The sequence below is a fragment of the Nicotiana tomentosiformis genome, chromosome 6, assembly GCF_000390325.3.
Source record: "Nicotiana tomentosiformis chromosome 6, ASM39032v3, whole genome shotgun sequence".
Taxonomy (NCBI): Eukaryota; Viridiplantae; Streptophyta; class Magnoliopsida; order Solanales; family Solanaceae; genus Nicotiana; species Nicotiana tomentosiformis.
In genome coordinates this window covers 126,125,461-126,151,269 of record NC_090817.1, presented here as the reverse complement: position 1 = coordinate 126,151,269, position 25,809 = coordinate 126,125,461, and the positions used below count along the sequence as shown (strand labels likewise).

Genomic DNA, 25,809 nt, shown 5'->3' with positions numbered 1-25,809 from the left:
AAAAAGAATACCAGGCTCATTTTTCTCAACTTTGTTAAGTTTTGGAAAAACTACCATGTACAGCACTTCAAAATTTTAATAGTTTATAATTTCCTCTATGGACCCGAAATGTTCCTCCAACCCAAATATATTACATTTCATAGCCCAATCTATAATACACTGACCCACCCACGCTTTTAACTCACTCACATTTTTTCCTATTGTACTTGGTTCCCTTCTTTGTACTCGGTTCTCTCTAACACAGCTTCTCCATTTTTAGTCTCGCTCTCAATGTAAGTCAAAATTTCAGTAGGTTTTCCAATTTTTGTTCATAATCGAGTCTATAATGGAGGAAAAGAAGTCTTTGAAGAAAAATAGAAAGTTTAGGGCATCTCCAAATTCTATGAAATTAGCTAGTAAATTACTGAAATATAACCCTAGTTTTAGTAGGAATAATGATGACGATTTTGAAGATTTACCTGAATTTGGGTGCGATTTGGGGCATGCAACCCCTAAATCTGTTGAAGCAATGAAAGATACCCCTATTGAAGGAATGCAAAGTACCCATGTTGATAGAAGGACACGTTCACATATCGGGACTCCCAGCGATAGAGTAACGAGGTCACAAACTACTCAGCGTGTAGTTGTTGAAAAAAGACACAAGTTCAAAAAGAAAGATTAAAATGGTGGGAAAGGATGTTGTGAAGGATAAGGGTAAAGGTTCTAAAAGGAAGGCTAAAAGGGATGGGATGATGTTCCATCAAAAAAGAGAAAAGTTTACGTTGATCAAAAATGTTCTAGCTCATTTGATTTGAAGGTATTTCTAATAATATAAATCTGACTTGTGTGCGCTTAGTTTATTTTAGTATGTAGAAAATTTATCCAATATAGCAGTTATGTTCCAGATTTGTATATAAAATGTATCATTTTTTTTTATAATATATACAATTTGTATCAAGTCAATAAGTAATGTGCAATTTGTATATAAAGTTTATCGTATATCCACATAGTGTATACTTAATTTTGTAATGTGCATATTTGTGGTTGTTATGAAACTTATATATATTTATATTTTTGTATTGTCTGCAACTTTGGGATTAATATGTTCCTTTGGGTGATCATTAGAGTACTCGTATCAGTGTGCATACAAACTATAGTATTGTGAAACATTTAAAAGATACTTTGGATGATCAACATATTGAGATGTTTAGAAGAACATGTTTTGGTTATTTTGTGGATTTGCCCGAATTTTTTAAATACAAAACCAACTTATCCATTTACTATTGCGTAGGGAAGTGGTGTTACCTAAAGATGACGAGTTATGGATTAAAGTGAATAGCACCAAGTTGCACTTTTGACTTGCGGAGTTTTGTATTATCACAGGTTTAAAGTGTAATGGTGATTCCAATAAAGATTATGAATCTGTCCAGTCGAGTCGGTTGATGGAATTGTACTTTCCAAGCATGTCAAAAGTGTCTAAGAAATTGTTAACTGATTGTTTCTTAAAAAAGATGTAAAAATATGATGAGGACGCATTAAAGACTGCAGTATTGTATTTCATTCACAGTTTCCTATTTTCTATTACGAATGATGATTTCATAAAAAAGAATAATTTTCTGTTGGTTGAATCTGGTGATTTTGAGACTTTCCCTTGGGGAAAAATGGTTTTCAATGCTACGTTGGAGTCAATAAAAGATAAGGTTCGTAGTAGGAGAAAGATGTACCGATATGGTGGTTTGCCTTTGGCATTCCAGTGTTGGTTTTATGAATGCTGCCCATATACTCTCAAAAACCTCGCTTACCGGATTGGAGATCTTGTGCCACATATACTAAATTGGACTGTAAAGAAGAAGGTGACCTTCAAGAGGTTGAGGAAAGAAAATTTCTTTTAAGTCGGGAGCAGTTAAAAAATATTTTTATTTAGTTTACAACATTTTATAGCAATACATATGAATTTCTTCTGATACATAAATTATATATTTCTGATACATAAATTATACATTTTTGAAACATAAACTATACATTTTATGATACATATTTAATACCTTTAATATACATAATATCAATTAACTGTATGATGTGTAGTTTTTACAAGTAATATATTGGTTGTCTTTTATTTTTTTAAAATTTCATGATTGCTAAGTTTTATTTTATTTGTAGTTGGTGTTTGGTAATATTGCCCGAACAAATGTTGAACGAACAAGGCTTGAATTGCATGATTTTGTCCCGGTGTATGAAGATAAAAATGAGATGTATATCGAATCTGGAGTCGTAGCTGCAGTTAATCCAAGAGATGATGCCGATGATTTCAACACTCGACCTAAAAACAATGCTAAGAAGCACCCCAAAAATAAGCTGAAATCACAACCTATAAATAATGCGAATGCAGATCCACAGCCCAGTAACTTGAGTTCAAGCAAGAATGAGCTGAAACTTCTGAGAAGTGAAATCAACAATGTCATTTTCTTTTATAGGTAAACGACAAGGTTTCTGTCACGACCCAAAATCTTACCCGTCATGATGGCGCCTATCTCAATACTAGGCAAGCCGACAATATCAATAAATCACATATCTTTTAAATTTGAAAATACAATAATTAAATTCAGCGGAAGAAATCTCACATGTACAAATATAAACACTCCCAAAATCCGGTGTCACTGAGTACTTGAGCATCTAATATGAATACGAGCCTGGAAAATACGACCTATTATAGTTTGAGACCAAATACAGTAAACAAAGAGATAGGGAAGGAGAGACAAGGTCTGCGAAACACGACAGCTACCTCTAAATCTCCGAAAAATTAACCGTGCGAAAGAATCAGCACCCACTGTATCCAGGAATACCTGGATCTGCATAAGAAGTGCATGGTGTAGTATGAGTGCAACCAACTTAGCAAGTAACAATACTAAATAAAAAACTGAAAGTAGTGACGAGCTTCACAGCTGAGTCCAATTACTGTAATTTACAACATAATAAGATAGGCATGCTTTTAAGTTCAACATTTAAGGCCAAAGCAGTAATTTCATGTGAAGTTCAACTGAAATATAAGATAATATCTCTCAGAAATTTCCAAAACAGTGATATATGACAGCTGAAGTTCAACAGTAATGAAATCAATTGCATCCTCTCAGGACCACAGTCACTTAGCCATTCCATTCACTCAACACTCGCACTCAGTAGGTACCCGCACTCACTGAGAGTGTGTACAGACTCCGGAGGGGCTCCTACAGCCCAAGCGCTATAATCCGCACGGACAACTCACGTGCTGCACGAATAACTCATGTGCTGCACGGACAACTCACGTGCTATAGTATCAATATCTGGATCTGCACGGATAACTCACATGTTGCACGGATAACTCACATGCTATAGTATAATATCTGGATCTACACGGACAACTCACGTGTTGCACGGACAACTCACGTTCTATAGTATAATATATGGATCCGCACGGACAACTCACGTGCCACATGGACAACTCACGTGCTGCACGGATAACTCACGTGCTATAGTATAATATATGGATCCACACGGACAACTCACGTGATGCACGAACAACTCAAGTGCTATAATAAAATATCTCACAATTAGGCCCTCGGCCTCACTCAGTCATAAATCTCTCCGGTCTCTCGGGCTCTCAATGATCATGCAAATCAGCCCAAACAACAATAATATGATGCATCAATAATGAACAATAGAGACTGAGATAAAATCAACAAGTAAACTGTGACTGAGAACAAAACAACAATTTAGCAGATAATTCAACATGTGCACGACCTCTGTGGGTCCCTACAGTGCCAACACATAATCTAAACATGATTTTTGTTTCAATTTCTCTACTACATGGAGAATGTACAAATAACCACAGATTATTCAACTACACAGTTCCATGGAATTTGACCAAGTCATAATTCCTACGGTGCACGCCCACACGCCTGTCACCTAGCATGTGCGTACCAAAACCGATCATATAACACATAATCCGGGGTTTCATACCCTCAGGACCAAATTTAGAACTGTTACTTACCTCGAACTTTGTAATTCTTTATTCTGCTATGCCTTTGCCTCGCGAATCGGCCTCCGAACTCGTCAAATCTAGCCACAGTTAATTCAATTCAGTCAATACTAATTATAGGAATTAATTCTATATGAAAATACTAATTTTCCAATAAAATCCGAAATTTAACTCAAAAATCTCCCGTGGGGCTCACATCTCGAAATCCGACGAAACTCACAAAATACGATAACCCATTCAATTACGAGTCTAACCATACCAATTTTATCAAATTCCGATAACAACTCAACCTCCAAATCTAAAATTTTCGTTCTTGAAATGTTTTGCAAAAATCATGATTTCTTCCATTTAAATCCGAAATAAATGATGAATATAACCATGGATTTATGAAATATAATCACTTTTGGGTATAGGACATTTACCCAAGTCAAAGTCATGAAGAAATCCTCAAAATCGCCCAAGAACCGTGCTCCAAAAATACAAAACGAAATGAAGAAAATGACCATTTTTGGTCCTTAAGTTTCTGCCCATCCGTCACTAAAAGTCCATTTTCCTTCACTAAAAGTCCACACCAGAACTTGCTTGCACCACCAGTTATTCTTTTCACTAAAAAGCTCTAACTCCATCATACGAACTCGGAATTCGAAGATTCTTATTCCTATGAGTCACAAATAATAATACGAAGCTAGTCGTTCAATCGAAACTCAATTCAGAGCTCATTTGCTTAATGTGATACCAATTTCGCTTGTTAAACAATTAACTCATATTTCACGCTAAAAACCCAATCGCGACTTGATGAAATTAGACTAAACTTTCCAGATCACTCCTATAATTCATTATCAAAATCCCGGAAGTCTCGAAATCGAGTTTCAATCTCTAGAACTAAAAATGGATCTTTGGATCATTACATGCTTATGCTCAAAACACCAAACTCTTCCAAAAACTCTTTCAAAACTCATCCGAGCCCATGGGACCCCAACCAAGTATACTAACAAGTCCCATAATATTACACAAAGTTAGTAGATGCCTCAAATTATATTGAACAACACTAAAACACAAATCGCACCCCAATTCAAGCCTATTCAGAACTAACAAATTTCAAATTCTACATTCAATGCCGAAACCTATCAAATCAAGTCCGATTGACCTCAAATTTTGCACACAAATCATAAATGACATAATGGAGGTATTCTAATTTTTATATCGGATTCCTCCCCGATATCAAAAAGTCAACTCCCCGGTCAAACTTCCAAACTTAAATTTCTATTTTAGCCATTTCAAGTCTAATTTAGCTACGGGCTTCCAAATAATTTTCCGGACACACTCCGAAGTCCAAAATCACCATATGGAGCTATTGGAATCATCAAAACTCTATTCCGGAGTCGTTTACATATAAGTCGACATCCGACCACTATTTTAACCTAAGCTTTAAACCTAGGAACTAAGTGTTCCAATTCATTCCAAAATATTACCGGACCCGAACCAATCACTCCGGCAAGTGACATAATAATTGCAAAGCACAAATTGAGCAGTAGATGTAGAAACGGGGTTGTAATATTCAATATGACCGGCCGGGTCGTTACATTTTCCCCCACTTAAACATACGTTCGTCCTCAAACGTGCCAAGAGTTGTTTCCAAGCCATCACATCACTATTCCATCTTACCACGCACATACCCGGGGGTGATCCCATGGCACCCTATTCCATATAGGCCCGACAATACAACATAATTGAATATCTTTACTTTAACTTTACTCCTTAAAACTTAGAACCCAAATTTCCAACATCCAAAATTCTTTTCAAGACACGAATCTCACATCTACACACTGTATAAGTCTGAACAAGCAATATCAAGACATAACCATAACCCCAAATATAGTCACATAACATACTACACAACTCGCATACTCGCAGCACCATTTAGGATCATAGTAACTACTCAAAACTAACCGGTACTAGTATTAAACCCCATACCAAACAAAACTTCATTCCAAAACCTTCGTACACTGCTGATAATGAAAGAAACACACGGAATCTCATAACCACTCATCAGATCAACAAGTCATAGAGCTCTCTCGCCCCAACCAGAATCATAATCACATTCTAAGATGACTTTCAATATTATTCTCCCAATATACCTTAATAAAATCTGATAGTACCCTTTATAGGTCCAATAACCATATATTATTAAACACAACTATCCCACTGACATGCCATACCAATGCAACTCAAGCCACAATGTCAAGACCCAAAAGTAACCCCTATTGTGATGGCGCCTATCGTGGAACTAGGCAAGCCGACTCATTTTCAAAACAAACCGATATTTTCATTTTAAAGATAATTTCAATGTTATTTACCATAAAAACCTTCGCAAAAGAGTTCAAATCAAAATAAAAGTGCGGAAGAAAAAGCCCGACATCGGGGTGTCACTAGTCATGAGCATCTACTACAATATGTCTAACAATATCAAGGCTAAATCAGCCAGAAAAATAGCTAAATACAACTAGAGGAAGATAAGAGGGAGAAGAGCAGGGGCTGTGATCGCCAAACAGCTACCTTGCTATCTCCTAGAAAATCTGCAACCAGAACACTCAATAACCGCTACCATGTCCAGCTACACCTGAATCTGCATACAAGGTGTAGGGAGTAACGTGAGTACGCCAACTCAGTAAGTAACAACAATAAATAAAGACTGAGCAGTAGTGACGAGCAATAAAGCATATAACGTTCATATCATGAAATCTCAGTAAAGTACAACATGCTTTAAAAATCAGTGTTTGAATCAAATCATCTCGTTTAAACCAGGTTCCAGTAAAAATCATTTAAAGATATTTTTCCAATAGTTTTTCAAAAAAAAGCTCAATGCAAAGGTGAGCAAAAATGATGAAATCATAAACAACCCCTTGGGAAAAACATCACTCATATACAACACCTCGGGCAAACCTCACAGTCACTCGTGCCACTCAGGCATACCTCACAATCACTCTTGCCACTCGGGCATACCTTACAATCACTCATGCCTCCCAGTCACTCAGCACTCGGCACTCGCACTTAGTAGGTACCTGCGCTCACTGGGGGTGTGTACAGACTCCGGAGGGGCTCCTTCAGCCCAAGCGCTATAATCTGCACGGACAACTCATGTGCTGCATGGACAACTCACGTGCTATAATAATAAAGTATGCTGCAGGCGGGCAGCCCCAATCTACACTCATCCTCACAATCAGGCCCTCAGCCGATATCAACATGCTGCGGCGTGCAGCTTGATCCCATAAATATCCTCACAAATCAGGCCCTCGGCCTCACTCAGTCATAAACCTCTCAAGCTACTCGGGCATTTCAGTAAAACAGGGCATTCGGCCCAAAATATTTATATGCATCAAAATAGAGTCATAAAACTAAGTTATGCGGTAAACAAGTATAAACATGACTGAGTATAAATTTTCAATCGAAAACAATGAGAGGATAGTAAGAGAAAGCCCCTGAGGGTCCAAACAGTACTGGCGCAAGGCCCAAACATGGCATTCAACCCAATTTACAGAAATTCTTTCTAAAACATATAAGTATTATATAGTTTCAACAAAGTATGCAACTTTACAGTTGCTACGGGACAGTGAACGCCCACATGCCCGTCACCTAGCATGTGCGTCACTAAAAATATAAAATGATACAAAATTCGGGGTATCGTACCCTCAGGACTAGATTACAATCGTTACTTACCTCAAACTGGTCAAATCTCTACCCCGCAATGCTCTTGCCTCTGGACTCGGCCTCCAAATGCTCCAAATCTATTCACATTCAGTACAATACCATCAATATATGCTAATGGAAAAAGCTTCAAAATTAGACCAAAACCCGAAATTGGCTCAAACCCGGCCCCCTGGTCCACATCTCAAAATCTGACAAAAATCACAAAACTAAAAAGCTCATTCACTCACGAGTCTAACCATACCAAATTCATCAAAATCCGACATCGTTTGGTTCTTCAAATCCTTAAATTACTCTCCAAAATTTCCAAGCCCTAACCCCTCATTTTCAATAATTACAATGATTAAACAACGGGAAAATCACCATATATACGAGTATTAGGCTCAAGTAACTTACCTCAATGAAAACCCCCTTGATTCCCTCTTCAAAACTCTCCAAAAAGCTCCAAATCCGAATAGAAATTGTGAAGAATGCCCAAACATTCGCGAAGTGTTCCTATATACCTTCTGTCCAGGCATCTCGCACCTGCTGACCCTTTTCTCGCACCCGCGCGACCGCACCTGCGGTCCAAGGAGCCGCTCCTGCGCAACTCACTTATCCGCCCAGACTCCACATCTGCGGCAAACTCGTCGCACCTGCAAAGGCGCATCTGCGCGTTTCCTCCGCTTCTGCGAAGCCTGCCCAACATTCCCCTTTCCGCATCTGCGCCACAGGTTTCGCACCTGCGGGCTCGCAGATGCGACCTCCAACTCGCACCTGTGCAACCTGCCTAGCCCAGCATTTCCAGCACCTGCGCACTCCCCACGTGCACCAGCAGCCTCGCACCTGCGACTCTTCCTTTCGCAGGTGGGGAAATAGCAGAAGCAGCAGCTCCAGCTGCAAATTCCAACTTCGACAAATCCGTTAACCACCCGGAATCACCCCAAGGCCCTCAGGACCTCAATCAAAAATACCAACAAGTCATATATCAACATACAAACTTAGTCGAACCTTCGAATCACTCAAAACAACATCCAAACACCAAATTACCCTCGGATTCAAGCCTAAGAACTTCTAAATTTCCAAATTCGGCAACCGATGCCGAAACCAACCAAACCACATCCGAATGACCTCAAATTTTGCACACACGTCACAAAATGACACTACGAACCTACTCCAACTTCCAGAAATCCATTCCAATCCCGATATCAAATTTTCCACTACCGACCGAAATCGCCAAATTTCCAATTTTACCAATTCAAGCCTAATTCTACCACGGACCTCCAAATCACATTCCGGACGCACTCCTAAATCCAAAATCACCTAACGGAGCTAACAGAACCATCAGAATTCAAATACGAGATTGTTTACATATATGTCAACATCCGATTGACTTTTCCAACTTAAGTTTCTACTGAAGAGACTAAGTGTCTCAATTCACTCTGAAACCACTCCGGTCCCGAACCAACTAACCCGATATAACATAATATAGTTGAATAACACAAAAAGAAGTAGAAATGGGGAAAATGGGGTTATAACTCTCGAAGCGACCGGCCGGGTTGTTACATCCTTCCCCTCTTAAATATTCGTTCGTCCTCGAACGGGTCTAGAAACATATCTGGAGTTTCGAATGGGCATGGATATCTACTCCGCATCTCCCGCTCGGTCTCCCAGGTGGCCTCCTCAACAGGCTAACCTCTCCATTGCACCTTCACTGAAGCTATATCCTTTGACCTCAACCTTCAAACCTGCCGATCCAAAATAACCACCGGCTCCACATCATAAGTCATATCACCCTCCAACTGAACCGTGCTAAAATCCAAAACATGGGACGGATCTCCAATATACTTCCGGAGCATGGAAACATGAAACACTAGATGCACACTCGACAAGCTGGGTGGAAAGGCAAGCTTATAAGCCACCTCCCCTATTCTCTGAAGCACCTCAAAAGGACTAATGAACCGGGGGCTCAACTTGCCCCTCTTCCCAAAACTCATAACACCCTTCATGGGTGATACCTTCAGCAAAGCCTTCTCCCCAACCATAAAAGACACATCACGGACCTTCCTATCCGCGTAGCTCTTCTGCCTAGACTGCGCTGTGCGAAGCCGCTCCTGAATTAATTTCACCTTATCTAATGCGTCATGGACCAAGTCTGTACCTAAGAGCCTAGCCTCATCCGGCTCAAACCATCTAACCGGAGATCTACACCTCCTCCCATATAAAGCCTCGTACGGAGCCATCTGAATACTCGACTGATAACTGTTGTTATATGCAAGCTCTGCGAGTGGCAGAAACTGGTCCCATGAACCCCCAAAGTCAATGATACAAGCACACAACATGTCCTCCAATATCTGAATAGTGCGCTCGGACTGCCTGTCCGTCTGAGGGTGAAAGGCTGTGCTTAACTCAACCTGAGTACCCAACTCTCGTTGCACGGCCCTCCAAAACTACAATGTGAACTGAGTACCCCTACCTGAAATGATGGAAACTGGGACACCATGCAGGCGAACGATCTCTCGGATGTAAATCTCTGCTAACCGCTCTAAAGAGTAAGTAGTACCAACTGGAATGAAGTGTGCGGACTTGGTCAGCCAATCCACAATAACCCAAATAGCGTCGAACTTCCTCGAAGTCCGTGGGAGCCCAACTACAAAGTCTATGGTGATCCGCTCCCACTTCCACTCTGGGATCTCTAATCTCTGAAGCAAGCCACCCGGTGTCTGATGCTCATACTTAACCTGCTGACAGTTGAGACACCGAGCCACAAACCCAACTATATCCTTCTTCATCCGCCTCCACTAATAGTGCTGCCTCAAATCCTGGTACATCTTCGCAGAACCCGGATGGATGGAATACCGCGAGCTGTGGGCCTCCTCAAGAATCAACTCTCGAAGCCCATCTACATTAGGCACACATATTCGGCCCTGCATTCTCAGCACGCCATCATCACCAATAGTCACATCCCTAGCATCACCTCTCCGAACCCTGTCCTGAAGAACGAGCAAGTGGGGTTCATCATACTGACGCTCCCTGATACGGTCATAAAGAGAGTACCTGGAGACCACACAAGCCAATACCCGACTAGGCTCCAAAATATCCAATTTGACAAGCTGGCCCGCTAAGGCCTGAAAATCCAATGGCAAAGGTCTCTTTGCTGCTGGAAGATATGCTAAACTCCCCAAACTCTCTGCCCGGCGACTCAAAGCATCGGCCACCACATTGGCCTTCCCCGGATGGTACAAAATAGTGATATCATAGTCCTTAAGAAGCTCCAACCATCTTCGCTGACGCAAATTAAGATCCTTCTACTTTAATAGATACTGCAGACTTCGATGATCAATATAGATCTCACAACGAACCTCGTACAAATAATGATGCCAAATCTTCAAGGCGTGAACAATGGCTGACTCAAGATCATGGACATGATAGTTCTTCTCATGGGTCTTCAACTAGCGCGAGGCATAGGCAATCACCCTACCCTCCTGCATCAAAACACAACCAATGCCTATCCTCGAGGCATCACAATACATGGTGTAAGAACTTAAAGCAGATGGTAGAACTAACACTGGAGTTGTGGTCAAAGCAGTCTTGGGCTTCTGAAAGCTCTCCTCACACTCATCCGACCACCTGAATGGAGAACCCTTTTGGGTCAATTTGGTCAAGGGCGATGCAATAGATGAAAATCCCTCCACAAAGCGACGATAGTAACCCACCAAACTAAGAAAGCTCCTAATCTTCGTGGCTGAGGACGGTCTAGGCCAACTCTGCACTGCCTCTATCTTCTTCGGATCCACCTGAATACCCTCGCTGGACACCACGTGTCCCAAGAATGCTACTGAGCTGAGCCAAAACTCACACTTGGAGAACTTTGCATAAAGCTTCTCCTCCCTCAATCTCTGTAATACAATCTTAAAATGCTGAGCGTGCTCCTCCTGGCTACGAGAGTACACCAAGATGTCATCAATGAATACAACGACGAATGAGTCCAAATAGGGCTGGAATACACTATTCATCAAATGCATGAACGCTATTGGGGCATTGGTCAGCCCAAAAGACATCACCAAGAACTCATAATGGCCATATCGGGTCCTGAAAGCTGTCTTAAGAATATCTGAATCCCAAATCTTTAGCTGGTGATAACCGGACCACAAATCAATCTTGGAGAACACCCTCGCTCCCTGAAGCTGGTCGAATAAATCATCAATACGAGGCAAAGGATACTTGTTCTTGACTGTGACCTTGTTCAACTGCCTGTAATCAATACACATTCTCATGGAACCATCCTTCTTCTTCACAAATAGAACGGGTGCACCCCAAGGTGACACACTAGGCCGAATAAACCCCTTATCAAGGAGTTCCTGAAGCTGTTCTTTCAATTCTTTCAACTCCGCCGGTTCCATACGATATGGTGGAATAGAAATGGGTTGAGTGCCTGGCACCAAATCAATACCAAAGTCAATATCCTTGTCAGGCGGCATGCCTGGCAGGTCTGCATGAAACACATCCGGAAAATCACGTACCACCGGAACAAAATCAATGACAGGAGTCTCTGCACTAACATCCCTCACAAAAGCCAAATAAGATAGGCAACCCTTCTCAACCATGCGCTGAAACTTCAAATATGAAATCATCCTACTTGGTACATAATCTACAGAACCGCTCCACTCAACTCTCGGAATTCCTGGCATAGTCAACGTCACAGTCTTAGCATGACAATCTAGAACAGCATGGCATGGAGATAATCAATCCATACCCAATATCATATCAAAGTCAACCATACTGAGCAACAATAGATCCACTCGGGTCTCTAGACCCTCAATAGTCACCACACATGACCGATATACGCGGTTCACAATAATAGTATCGCCTACAGGAGTAGATACATGTACATATAAAACTAAAAACTCATGGGGTATATCCAGAAAATGGGCGAAATATGAGAAAATATATAAATACGTGGAACCAGGGTCAAATAATACTGAGGCATCTCTGTGGCAAACTGAGACAATACCTATAATCATAGCATCTGAAGCAATAACATTTGGTCTGGCCGGGAGAGCATAAAAACTGGCCTGACCACCCCTTGATCTGCCTCCCCCTCTAGGGCAACCCCTAGCTGACTGACCTCCACCCCGAGCTGACTGGGCGGGGGTGAGGTAACTAGTGCTGTAGTCGGAGGCTGACTCCTCTGCTGAGATAAACCTCCATGACAACGAGGACACTGCCTCCACATATTCCCAAGTTCCCCACACTCAAAATAACTCCCTAGTGCTGGCGGCAGAAACTGAAAGGAACCCTAGCACCGGGACGACTGGTAGAAGAACCTGGCATAGAAGAGCCCTGAACAGGTGGAGCACGGGACAAACTCTGAACTGGAAGGGCACTAAGTGATGAGTTGCTCTGATGAGAACTGTGAGAACCATGGCCAGATGATGCTCCCCGATGAAATGGCGGAACTGACTAAGCCTGCCTGAAATGACAACCTCTACTGTGCTGGAACTGACCCCCAAAAGGAGCACCGCTGAATCCACCCTGACCACGAGGCCTCTTGGCCTCCCTCTCAACCCTCTCCTGACCGCGAACCATCTCAATCTGTCAAGCAATGTCGACCACCTCATCTAAAGTAGCACCCGAAACCCTCTCTCTGGTCATGAGCAACTGTAGCTGATAAATGAGACCATCAATAAATCACATGATCCTCTCCCTGTCTGTGGGAACCAACCAGATAGCATGACGGGCCAACTCGGAGAACCACATGTCATACTGTGTCACAGACATATCACCCTGGCGAAGCCGCTCAAACTGTCTACACAGCTCCTCTCTGCAGGATCGAGGCACGAACGTCTCCAAAAAGATCACAGAGAACTGCTGCCAAGTAAGGGGTGCTGCGCCAACAGGCCTACGCCTCTCGTAAGTCTCCCACCATCTGAGTGCAGCCCCAGAAAACTGAAAGGTAGTGAATGAGACCCCACAAGTCTCCAGAATACCAGCAGTACAGAGTATCCTTTGACACCTGTCCAAAAAGTCCCGAGCATCCTCTCTCTCTCTGTACCACTGAAAGGTGGTGGTTGGTGTTTCCCAAACCTCTTCAACTTACGATGATTATCCTCAGGCATAGCAGGAACCACATAATCCTGAGCAACTACAACCGGCTGGGCTGGTGGTGCCTCCGGTGTCTGAAGTCCCTGAATAACCTGCTCGGGTGTACGAGCGACGGGAGTCTGAGTGCCTCCCCTGGCCTGAGAAGTGGTTGCGGCCGTCAAAATAGAGACCGCCTGAGCAAGGCTAGTACACGCTGTCAGAATTCGAGCTAGGACCTCCTGAAGGCCTGGAATCACAATAGGCACAGGTAGTGCCTGAGCTGGTGCATCAACAACTGGAACCTGGTCCTCATCTGGGACAACAGGTGGATCTGCAGGTACTGCCCCATCGGTTGTATAGGCTGCACCTCTGCCCTTACCACGACCTCTACTGCAGCCTCTGCCTCTCGCAGCCCTGACTGGTGGTACTGATGGCTGGTCCTCCTGATCGGTAGCACGAGTCCTCACCATCTGTGAGAGAATGAAACAACAGATGTTTAGTTACTAGAATCAACAGATTCGCATGACAAGAATTCAAGAATGTGGATTTTCCTAATGGTTCTGCAGCTTCTCGAAGATAAGTACAGACGTCTCCGTACCGCTCCGCAAGACTCTACTAAACTCGCTCATGACTCGTGAGACCTATGTAACCTAGGCTCTGATACCAATCTGTCATGACCCAAAACTAACCCTTATCGTGATGGCGCCTATCGTGGAACTAGGCAAGCCGACTCATTTCCAAAATAAACTGATATTTTCGTTTAAAAGATAATTTCAATGTTATTTACCATAAAAACCTTCGTAAAGGAGTTCAAATTAAAATAAAAGTGCGGAAGGAAAAGCCCGACATCGGGGTGTCACTAGTCATGAGCATCTACTACAATCTGTCTAACAATATCAAGGCTAACTCAGCCTGAAAAATAGCTAAATACAACTAGAGGAAGATAAGAGGGAGAAGAGTAGGGGCTGCGATCGCCAAACAACTACCTTGCTCTCTCCAAGAAAAGCTGCAACCAGAACACTCAATAACCGCTACTGTGTCCAGCTACACCTGAATCTGCACACAAGGTGCAGGGAGTAACGTGAGTACGCCAACTCAGTAAGTAACAACAATAAATAAAGACTGAGCAGTAGTGACGAGCAATAAAGCATATAACGTTCATATCATGAAATCTCAGTAAAGTACAACATGCTTTAAAAATCAGTGTTTGAATCAAATCATCTCGTTTAAACCCGGTTCCAGTAAAAATCATTTAAAGATATTTTTCCAACAGTTTTTCAAACAAAGGCTCAATGCAAAGGTGAGAAAAAATGATGAAATCATAAACAGCCCCTTAGGAAAAATATCACTCATATACAGCCCCTCGGGCAAACCTCATAGTCACTCGTGCCACTCAGGCATACCTCACAATCACTCTTGCCACTCGGTCATACCTCATAATCACTCATGCCTCCCAGTCACTCAGCACTCGGTACTAGCACTCAGTAGGTACCTGCGCTCACTGGGGGTGTGTACAGACTCCGAAGGGGCTCCTTCAGCCCAAGCGCTATAATCTGCATGGACAACTCACGTGTTGCATGGACAACTCACGTGCTATAATAATAAAGTATGCTGCAGGCGGGCAGCCCCGATCCACACTCATCCTTACAATCAGGCCCTCGACCGATATCAATATGCTACAGCATGCAGCCCGATCCCATAAATATCCTCACAAATCAGGCCCTCGGCCTCACTCAGTCATAAACCTCTCAAGCCACTCGGGCATTTCAGTAAAACAAGGCATTCGGCCCAAAACATTTATATGTATCAAAATAGAGTCATAAAACTGAGTTATGCGGTAAACAAGTATAAACATGACTGAGTATAAATTTTCAATTGAAAATAATAAGATGATAGTAAGAGAAATCCCCTAAGGGTCCAAACAGTACTGGCGCAAGGCCCAAACATGGCATTCAGCCCAATTTACAGAAATTCTTTCTAAAACATATAAGTATCATATGGTTTCAACAAAGTATGCAACTTTACAGTTGCTATAGGATGGACCAAGTCACAATCTCCAATAGTGCACGCCCACACGCCCGTCACCTAGCATGTGCGTCACTACAAATAGTAGAATGATACAAAATCCGGGGTTTCGTACCCTCAGGACTAGATTTACAATCGCTACTCACCTCAAACCAATCAAATCTCTACCCCGCAATGCTCTTGCCTCTGGACTCAGCCTCCAAATGCTCCAAATCTATTCACAATTAGTACAATACCATCAATATACATTAATGGAATGAATTCCATAAGAAAAGCTATAAAATTAGACCAAAATCCGAAATTGGCTCAAACCCGGCCCCCGAGTCCACGTCTCTAAATCCGAAAAAATTCACAAAATTAGAAAGCTCATTCACTCACGAGTCTAACCATACCAAATTCATCAAAATCCGACATCGTTTGGTCCTTCAAATCCTTAAATTACTCTCCAAAAATTTCAAGCCCTAACCCCTCATTTTCAATAATTACAATGATTAAACAATAGAAAAATAACCATATATACGAGTATTAGGCTCAAGTAACTTACCTCAATGAAAACCCCCTTGATTCCCCCTTCAAAACACTCCAAAAAGCTCCAAATCCGAATAGAAATTGTGAAGAATCCCCAAACATTCGCGAAGTGTTCCTATATACCTTCTGTCCAGGCATCTCGCACCTACGGACCCTTTTCTCGCACCCGCGCGACCGCACCTGCGGTCCAAGGATCCGCACCTGCGCAACTCACTTATTCGCCCAGACTCCGCATCTGCGGCAAACTCGTTGCACCTGAGAAGGCGCATACGCGCGTTTCCTCCGCTTCTGCGAAGCCTGCCCAACATTTCCCTTTCCGCATCTGCGCCCCAGGTTTCGCACCTGCGGGCTTGCAGATGCGACCTCCAACTCGCACATGAGCAAACTGCCTAGCCCAGCATTTCCCGCACCTGCGCACTCCCCACGCACACCAGCGGCCTCGCACCTGAGACTCTTCCTTCCACAGGTGCGGAAATAACAGCAGCAGCAGCTCCAGCTACAAATTCCAACTTTGACAAATCCGTTAACCACCCGGAATCACCCCAAGGCCCTCGGGACCTCAACCAAAAATACCAACAAGTCATATATCAACATACAAACTTAGTTGAACCTTTGAATCACTCAAAACAACATCCAAATACCAAATTACCCTCGGATTCAAGCCTAAGAACTTCTAAATTTCCAAATTCGGCAACCGATGCCGAAACCAACCAAACCACATCCGAATGACCTCAAAGTTTGCACACATGTCACAAAATGACACTATGAACCTATTCCAACTTCCAAAAATCCATTCCGATCCCGATATCGAATTTTCCACTACCGACCAAAATCGCCAAATTTCCAATTTCGCTAATTCAAGCCTAATTCTACCACGGACCTCCAAATCACATTCCGGACGCACTCCTAAGTCCAAAATCACCTAACGGAGCTAACAGAACCATCAGAATTCAATCCGAGATTGTTTACACATAGGTCAACATCCGATTGACTTTTTCAACTTAAGTTTCTACTTAAGAGACTAAGTGTCTCAAATCACTCTGAAACCACTCTGGTCCCGAACCAACTAACCCGATATAACATAATATAGATGAATAACACAAAAATAAGTAAAAATGGGGAAAATGGGGCTATAACACTCGAAACGATCGGCCGGGTCGTTACACACAACCACGCAACCTTGTACCCAAAATGGAAGATATCTCAAAGTAGAGAGCCGTATTGTGAGTCCAACGAGAACCACCACAACTGCAATGCTATAAGATCATTATATATTGTAGAACCAAGACACACGAATTTAATAACAGTAACCAGCTCTTCTAGAGCTCACATTAACATCACTCGCACGGATAACTCACGTGCCAATAATATAATCCGCCGGGCATGGTCACATGCCTCCAGTCCAAGCATATGATACCGGAGCAATCAAATAAGTACACATGTATATGATAAATGAATTTTGATTCTCATGCTCCTGAACTAGTATAAATAACACGTTATTGAGTAGGCAGCTGCAAAGTGTGCTATCACCACTCAAATCAGCAAGTTAACGCAGAAATAGTAACTACCCAATTTATTCAGGGAATTAGCCTCTTTGTAACCTCAAGTGTAGTCCATATAGTTCTCAACAAAGGTACAAATACGAGAAACGCTATAACTTTATGCTTAACAGTCAACTCTAGGTTTATCACAACCTAGGAGTTCTTCCAAGTATGAATACTTGCTCCGACGCCCGCACATGGGCTCAAACCATACATATATGCGCACTCATAACGCGTAGATATCACAAATAATTAACGCAACTAGTGCCTCCATTGAGTTTAAATAAAACACTCACATCAAACAGGCCGTAACCCTAAAACAATATGCTTCTGAGAACTCCCAGTCTCCAAATTCATAGAACACATGAATCACCGTAACTGATCCTAACTCCAGCATTCGAATGACTAACACATCTTTCATGCACGATCATCCCACGAGGAATTCTTCCAAAAAAAATATTTCTGTGCCACACAGCAATAATTAGAATATCAACAATCTATCAACCAGGTGAGTACCGCAATACCGATGAACATCTGTAAGTCAAAACACTATGCCCCTTCTGAAATGCACACCTTTCTCAGGATTACCGAATAGTTACAACATTCATTCAAATATCTGAAACTGACCATTCTGTCCAAACTTCATGACCTTCCCTTAGTGACCGAACTGCCACCTTGTACATGTAAATCTTAATCCCACATAACATACCACATCTATCATGTCATCATGTGACAAGAACAAGAATCTCATTATGAACTCTGAGTCACCAGCAAATTACATACCCGGTTAGTTAGAAACCTTTCTCTTGCTTCCTTCCAAGAGGAAATCACAATACACAACATGTCCTCCAAACCGGTAAAAGATATCCGGCTCAAACCATGGTAGAAACCATCAAGAATACTTTGAAATCCATTTGCACATAACCAAGCTATCAGAACTGGATTCCTCTAACTCGACCAAGCCACGCAGGTTAACAAATCCGAGAGTATTGCCACAAAACACTCGTAAATCCCCACCTCATCATAAGAACCAAAAGAACCGAGCATACCATTACCATACTGATCCAGCATGTTACCCATTTGTCCTATTTTCCCCGAGTTTCTTCTGAATTACTCTCAAGTTAACATTTCTCCTTGTCAGAACACTACTATCCTTACCCAAAGCTCACTACAAGACATCCTAACATAAAACCACACCGCCCTAAGGCCCACGAGCCATTGGATTCTTCTTAAGCACCCCCATAAGTACCACAACTGAAACGCGCACTCTGAAAATACCTTATGTGAATTTAAAATTGTTCTTTTACCTTTCTTATACTGGAATGTAGAATCCATAGTCATACAGAATTACTGCAAGTCCCAGCACCATCAAATGTAAATCTCATATTCTATCCATACACAAATCCGAAAAAATTCTCGATTTCTATATATAAATCTCGAACTCATTAGAACCTTCTAGACAGTCATCCACTCTGCTCAAATCTAAATTGCACTGCCCAAATGGGCCGAAAGACACATGCTCCCTTAGCTTAACAACACTCAAAGAGGTAACATTGCCTTAACATCACCAATCAATTCATACTCCATGCGTACTATATCCAACAATAACAACAATCATCCCATGATTTTCATATGCTCATAAAGTGCAATATAACCCGTATCCAGGAATTTCTTTACTCGAGTCATCCTCGATCTCAATCTCTGCAAGTCATAACTGATTCACATGTATGCCTCAAACCGAAACCAGTACAACACATAACCATGAAATTAAATCGTCAATAGCAGGCTCCCCCACTTGGCTCAAAGCCATAGAACAAAACATTCCATAACTCAACAGTATCCATACTCTATTACTGCCATAATACTGCAGTCAGTTCAACGAAAATTCTTCACAAGCTCGGGTAACACAAACCATAAAATACCTCAATTTATCTGCTAAGCTCGCCTTCATTCTCGTGACAGTCAAGTCAACTTTCTCAACCAGATTCAAATTCAAATATCAACACATACACTCTACTGGTAGAAAAGAAACTCTTCACTCAACATTATAAGGAACACACCTACGTAGGTTACTCCGCTAGAGATAACCCACATGCTTAGCCTCAAATTGGTATCTTGTTATACCCTTTTGCAGCCATAATTACTACGCAATCACTTAATCTTTCTGGGTTTGAACTCATCAACACGACATGAAAAATCTACTTCGCTCCACAATTAAACTGCATGACAGATCCTTCAACACACTCATAACTCAAGACCGTACGTCACATCAAAACGGAAATCAAGCACCCAATGCCCCTTTTTACATCTCAATCAAACTATTCTTGGCACCATCAAACCATCTGAACACATTATGTAGTCACATCATACTCATCATATAGCTATTCAACCGCTCATCGAGCCATAAATTCCACTCATAGGGACACTTCCGGACATATGAGTCCAAATGTATAAGTTTACACAACTGAAACTACCGAGCCTAAGCTGCGGTCTAACCCTGGCCTCAAGTCCTCCAGACTGGCCCATCACCAAAACACAGAATACATATCATGAATCTCGTTCATGGAATCACAAGCCGATGATGCACAACTAATACCGAGCGCTCACATGCACACACAAATGCGTGGAAGGAATTCAAAGAGTTATATTTCAAGCTGAATCAATTCCGCATGATAGAATACAAGAAAGTGAAATATTCCCTAAGGGTTTGGCAACCTTTCGAAGATAAGTACAGAACTCTACTAAACCTGCTCATGACTCGTGAGGCCTATGTAACCTAGAGCTCTGATACCAACTTGTCACGACCCAAAATTGCACCCGTCGTGATGGTGCCTATCTCAAAATTAGGCAAGCTGGAAATCTCAATAAACCACATATCTTTTAAATTTGAAAACACAATAATTAAATTCAATGGAAGAAATCTCACAAGTACAAATATAAACACTCCCAAAATTCGGTGTCACTGAGTACATGAGCATCTAATATGAATACGAGCCTGGAAAATACGGCCTATAATAGTCTGAGACCAAATACAGTAAACAAGGAGATAGGGAAGGAGAGACAAGGTCTGCAAAACACAACAACTACCTTAAATCTCTAGAAAATCAACTGTGCGAAAGAATCAGCACCCACTGTGTCCGGGAACACCTGGATCTGCATACGAAGTGCAGGGTGTAGTATGAGTATAACCAACTCAGCAAGTAACAATACTAAATAAAGAACTGAAAGTAGTGACGAGCTTCACAGCTGAGTCCAATTATAGTAATTTTCAACATAATAAGATAGGCATGCTTTCAAGTTCAACATTTAAGGTCAAAACTGTAATTTCATGTCAAGCTCAACAAAAACATAATATAATATCTCTCAGAAATTTCCAAAACAGTGATATATGATAGCTGAAGTGCAACAGTAATGAAATCAAACGCATCCTCTCAGGACCACAGTCACTTAACAATTCTATTCACTCAGCACTCAGCACTCAACACTCGTACTCCAGTAGGTACCTGCGCTCACTGGGGGTGTGTACAGACTCTGGAGGGGCTCCTACAATCCAAGCGCTATAATTCGCACGAAAAAATCACGTGCTGCACGAAAAACTTACGTGCTATAGTATCAATATCTGGATCTGCATGGACAACTCACGTGCTATATAAAATATCTGGATCCGCACGGGCAACTCACGTGCTGCACGGACAACTCACGTGCTATTGTATAATATATGGATTCGCACGGACAACTATCCGCACGGATAACTCACGTGCTATAGTATAATATATGGATCTGCACAGACAATTCACGTGATGCACAGACAACTCAAGTGCTATAATATAATATCTCACAATCAGGCCCTCGGCCTCACTCAATCATAAATCTCTCCAGTCTCTCGGGCTCTCAATGATCATGCAAATCAGCCCAAACAACAACAATATGATGCATCAATAATGAACAATAGAGACTGAGATAAAATCAACAAGTAAACTATGACTGAGTACAAAACAACAATTTAGCATATAATTCAACATGTGCACGACCTTTGTGGGTCCCTACAGTGCCAACACATAATCTAAACATGATTTGTGTTTTAATTTCTCTACTAGATGGAGAATGTACAGATAACCACAGATTATTCAAATACACAGTTTCATGGAATTTGACCAAGTCACAATTCCTACGGTGCACGCCCACACGTCCGTCACCTCCAAAACCGATCATATAACACATAATCCGGGGTTTTATACACTCAGAACCAAATTTAGAACTGTTACTTACCTCGAACTTTGTAATTCTTTATTCTGCTATGCCTTTGCCTCGCGAATCGGCCTCCGAACGCCTCAAATCTAGCCATAATTAATTCAATTCAGTCAGTACTAATTATAGGAATTAATTCTATATGAAAATACTAATTTTCAAACAAAATCCGAAATTTAACTCAAAAATCGCCCATGGGGACCACATCTCAGAATTTGACAAAACTCACAAAATACGACAACTCATTCAATTACGAGTCCAACCATACTAATTTTATCAAATTCCGATAACAACTCGACCTCCAAATCTAAAATTTTTGTTCTTGAAACATTTTGCAAAAATCTTGATTTCTTCCATTTAAATCCGAAATAAATATTAAATATAACCATGGATTTATGAAATATAATCACTTTTGGATATAGGACACTTACTCAAGTCGAAGTCATGAAGAAATCCTCAAAATCGCCCAAGAACCGTGCTCCAAAAATCCAAAACGAAATGAAGGAAATGACCATTTTTGGTCCTTAAGTTTCTGCCCATCCGTCATTAAAAGTCCATTTTTCGTCACTAAAAGTCCATTTCCCGTCACTAAAAGTCCACACCAGAACTTGCTTGCACCAGCAGTTATTCGTTTCACTAAAAAGGCTCTAACTCCATCATACGAACTCGAAATTCGACGATTCTTGTTCCTATGACTCACAAATAATAATACGAACCTAGTCGTTCAATCGAAACTCAATTCGAATCTTATTTGCTCAATGCGATACCAATTTCGTTTGTTAAACAATTAACTCATGTTTCGCGCTAAAAATCTAATCGCGACTTGATGAAATTAGACCGACTTTCCAGATCACTCCTATAATTCATTATCAAAATCCCGGAAGTCTCGAAATTAAATTTTGATATCTAGAACTAAAAATGGACCTTTGGGTCATTACATGCTTAGCTCAAAACACCAAACTCTTCCAAAAACTCTTCCAAAACTCATCTGAGCCCATGGGACCCCAACCAAGTATACTAACAAGTCCCATAATATGACACAAACTTAGTCGATGCCTCAAATTATATTGAACAACACTAAAATACGAATTGCACCCCAATTCAAGCCTATTCAAAACTAACAAATTTCAAATTCTACATTCAATGCCGAAACCTATCAAATCAAGTCCGATTGTACTCAAATTATGCACACAACTCATAAATGACATAATGGAGGTATTCCAATTTTCAGAATCGGATTCCGGCCCCGATATCAAAAAAGTCAACTCCCCGGTCAAATTTCCAAACTTAAATTTTTATTTTAGCCATTTCAAGCCTAATTTAGCTACGGGCTTCCAAATAATTTTTCGGACACGCTCTTAAGTCCAAAATCACTATATGGAGCTATTGAAATCATTAAAACTCTATTCTGTGGTCGTTTATACATAAGTCGACATCCGGTCAATATTTTAACTTACGCTTTAAACCTTGGAACTACGTGTTCCAATTCATTCCAAAACTTCACCGGACCCGAACCAATCATCCCGGCGAGTCACATAAGAACTGTAAAGCACAAATTGAGCAGTAAATGCGGAAACAGGATTGTAATACTCAAAACAACCGGTTGTATCATTACAGTTTCGTCTTTGGAGCAGTTAATGATTTCTTCATTTGAAAAGATATTTAAAGCTTTAGGTGAACGTGGTGCTTCAAAGGTATTCTCATGGATATGTTTATTTGTTATTTTTCCCTGTTATTATAAGCTTTATAACTTTTTGTATATTTTTCCTAAACAGGGTGATAGAAAAGATGATGACCATCATGATAGTCATGGCCATCATGATACTGGTGATATTCATAATGATTATTTTGGCGATAAGGAAGTTGCATAGAATAATTTTTGTAGTGAGAAAGTTATAGAGAAACATATTGGCAGCGAGGAAGTTTTAAAGAAAAAAGTTGCCACTGAGGTAAGTCTAGAGCAAACTGTTGATGTTATGTAGGGTGTGGTGAAGGATTCTATAGAAGCTAGTAAAAGTAGTGAAGGAGTTGGTGATGACGAAGCCAGGATTGAGGATGCCGAGCCTGAAATCACTGCAATCACCCAGAGATTTTGTGACAAAAATGATGTTGATGGTGATAATATAGTTAATATTGCAGAAGTTAAGAAAAATACTGCTAATATAGGGGGTTTGGTGGAGGATTCTGTGCAAATTGTTGGTAAAAATAGTTGTGAGGAACTTGGTGAGGACAATGGGTGGACTAGTGATGCTGAGGCTCAAATAACTACAATCACCCAAAAGTATTTCGATCAAAATATTGTACATGGTGATTGTTTAGGAGTGGAGAAAAATGTTGCTAATATGCAGGAAGATCGTATAGTTGTTGTTGATCATGACACACCTGAATTGATCCCTAGAGAAAGCAAACCAGCAGGGGTCATGAAGTCACCATTCAGGAACTCATTTGACTCTGGTGGCACCATCCAAGTTGTTCAAAATAAGCCAACTAAGTCAAAGAAGCCCATCTTGAAAAATAAGCCAAATAAGTCCATCTTCACTATAAAATATCCTTTTTTGGGAAAATGTTGACAATCCTGTTGATTTCAGAATATTGTGTAAGTGGAACACTTTCATTAATAGATGCTTAAGGACTAATGCACCGTAAGTTTTATGTTTCAGTTTTTTCTTTTTCTTTTTTTTTCCTTGTTTATTTTTCGTGTTATGAACCATATCTCTTTATCGTGATTCATCAGGGGCGGTCGGTGTTTATAGAGAGATTAGAAATAAGCTAAATAAAATCTTTGAATTTGGAGTTGATGATATTGGAGAAAAAAAATGGTTCTTCACATTTGCATATCCCGACCTACCCCTGTGTGATTCAGTAAGTCAACATTATCATGGTTCTTCATATTTTCAGCATATTGATGTTAATTCGTTAGCATAAATGCCATTTCTTTTCTTTTATCCATGTTATAATTACATATAGATTATATCTGTAATAAAATGAAAAATGGGACTCGGCAACCCTTGGATAGTAGGCAGAAGAAAGGACTAGAACAATAATGGCAATAGAAAATATAGTATCAACTTGGAGAGTATATTTTATGTATATTTGCAGTATCTTCTATAAAATATATAATCGGTTTATACATAAAATATACATTGTAGTTTTCTCATAATGTAATTTTCTGACTATGTGTGTTTATTCTTCATATTTCAGCATATTGATGTTATTTTTTACTATTTGAGAAAGAAAGAGAAGTACGGTGTTGATGTTCCAGTAAGATTCACAACTACCGACTGTTGATTTAACTGCTTGATTTCGAATTTGTACAAGGAGATTTTGGAGAAAAACAGAGACATGAATTTGATTACTGACACAAATCCAATTGCTGATTATATACTTGGATATTTTTTAAGATGTAGTGTTCCTTGGTGTACTGTTGATGAAGTCCTTTTCCCTATAAATCTATCTGATAAGTGGCACAGGATATTGGCGAGACTGTCATTCAAAGATCTGCGCATTTATATATACGATTCCATGAGTGGCGTGCGACAAAATAGTGCAGTGCAGAGATTAGTTGAGCCATATTCAGTGTTGTTCCCATATTTCCTTTATCGTATTGGTTTTTGGGACACAAAGGAGAATCATATGGGAATTCCCGCCATTGATCCTTTTGAGATTCATGTCGTTGATGAGTTGCCAACGCAAGATAACACGTAA

The 25,809-nt window shown here is 40.9% G+C and overlaps 1 protein-coding gene across 1 annotated transcript; it reads left to right on the top strand.

The window, feature by feature from the left end:
- The first annotated feature begins 662 nt into the window (after window positions 1-662).
- On the top strand, window positions 663-25,809 carry LOC138894727 (uncharacterized). Its single transcript, XM_070179455.1, has 9 exons — window positions 663-693; window positions 1,363-1,429; window positions 1,547-1,832; window positions 2,140-2,422; window positions 23,722-23,798; window positions 23,880-23,966; window positions 24,087-24,572; window positions 25,306-25,365; window positions 25,423-25,809. Exons 1-9 carry the CDS (start codon window positions 663-665, stop codon window positions 25,807-25,809), a joined length of 1,764 nt encoding a protein of 587 aa, XP_070035556.1.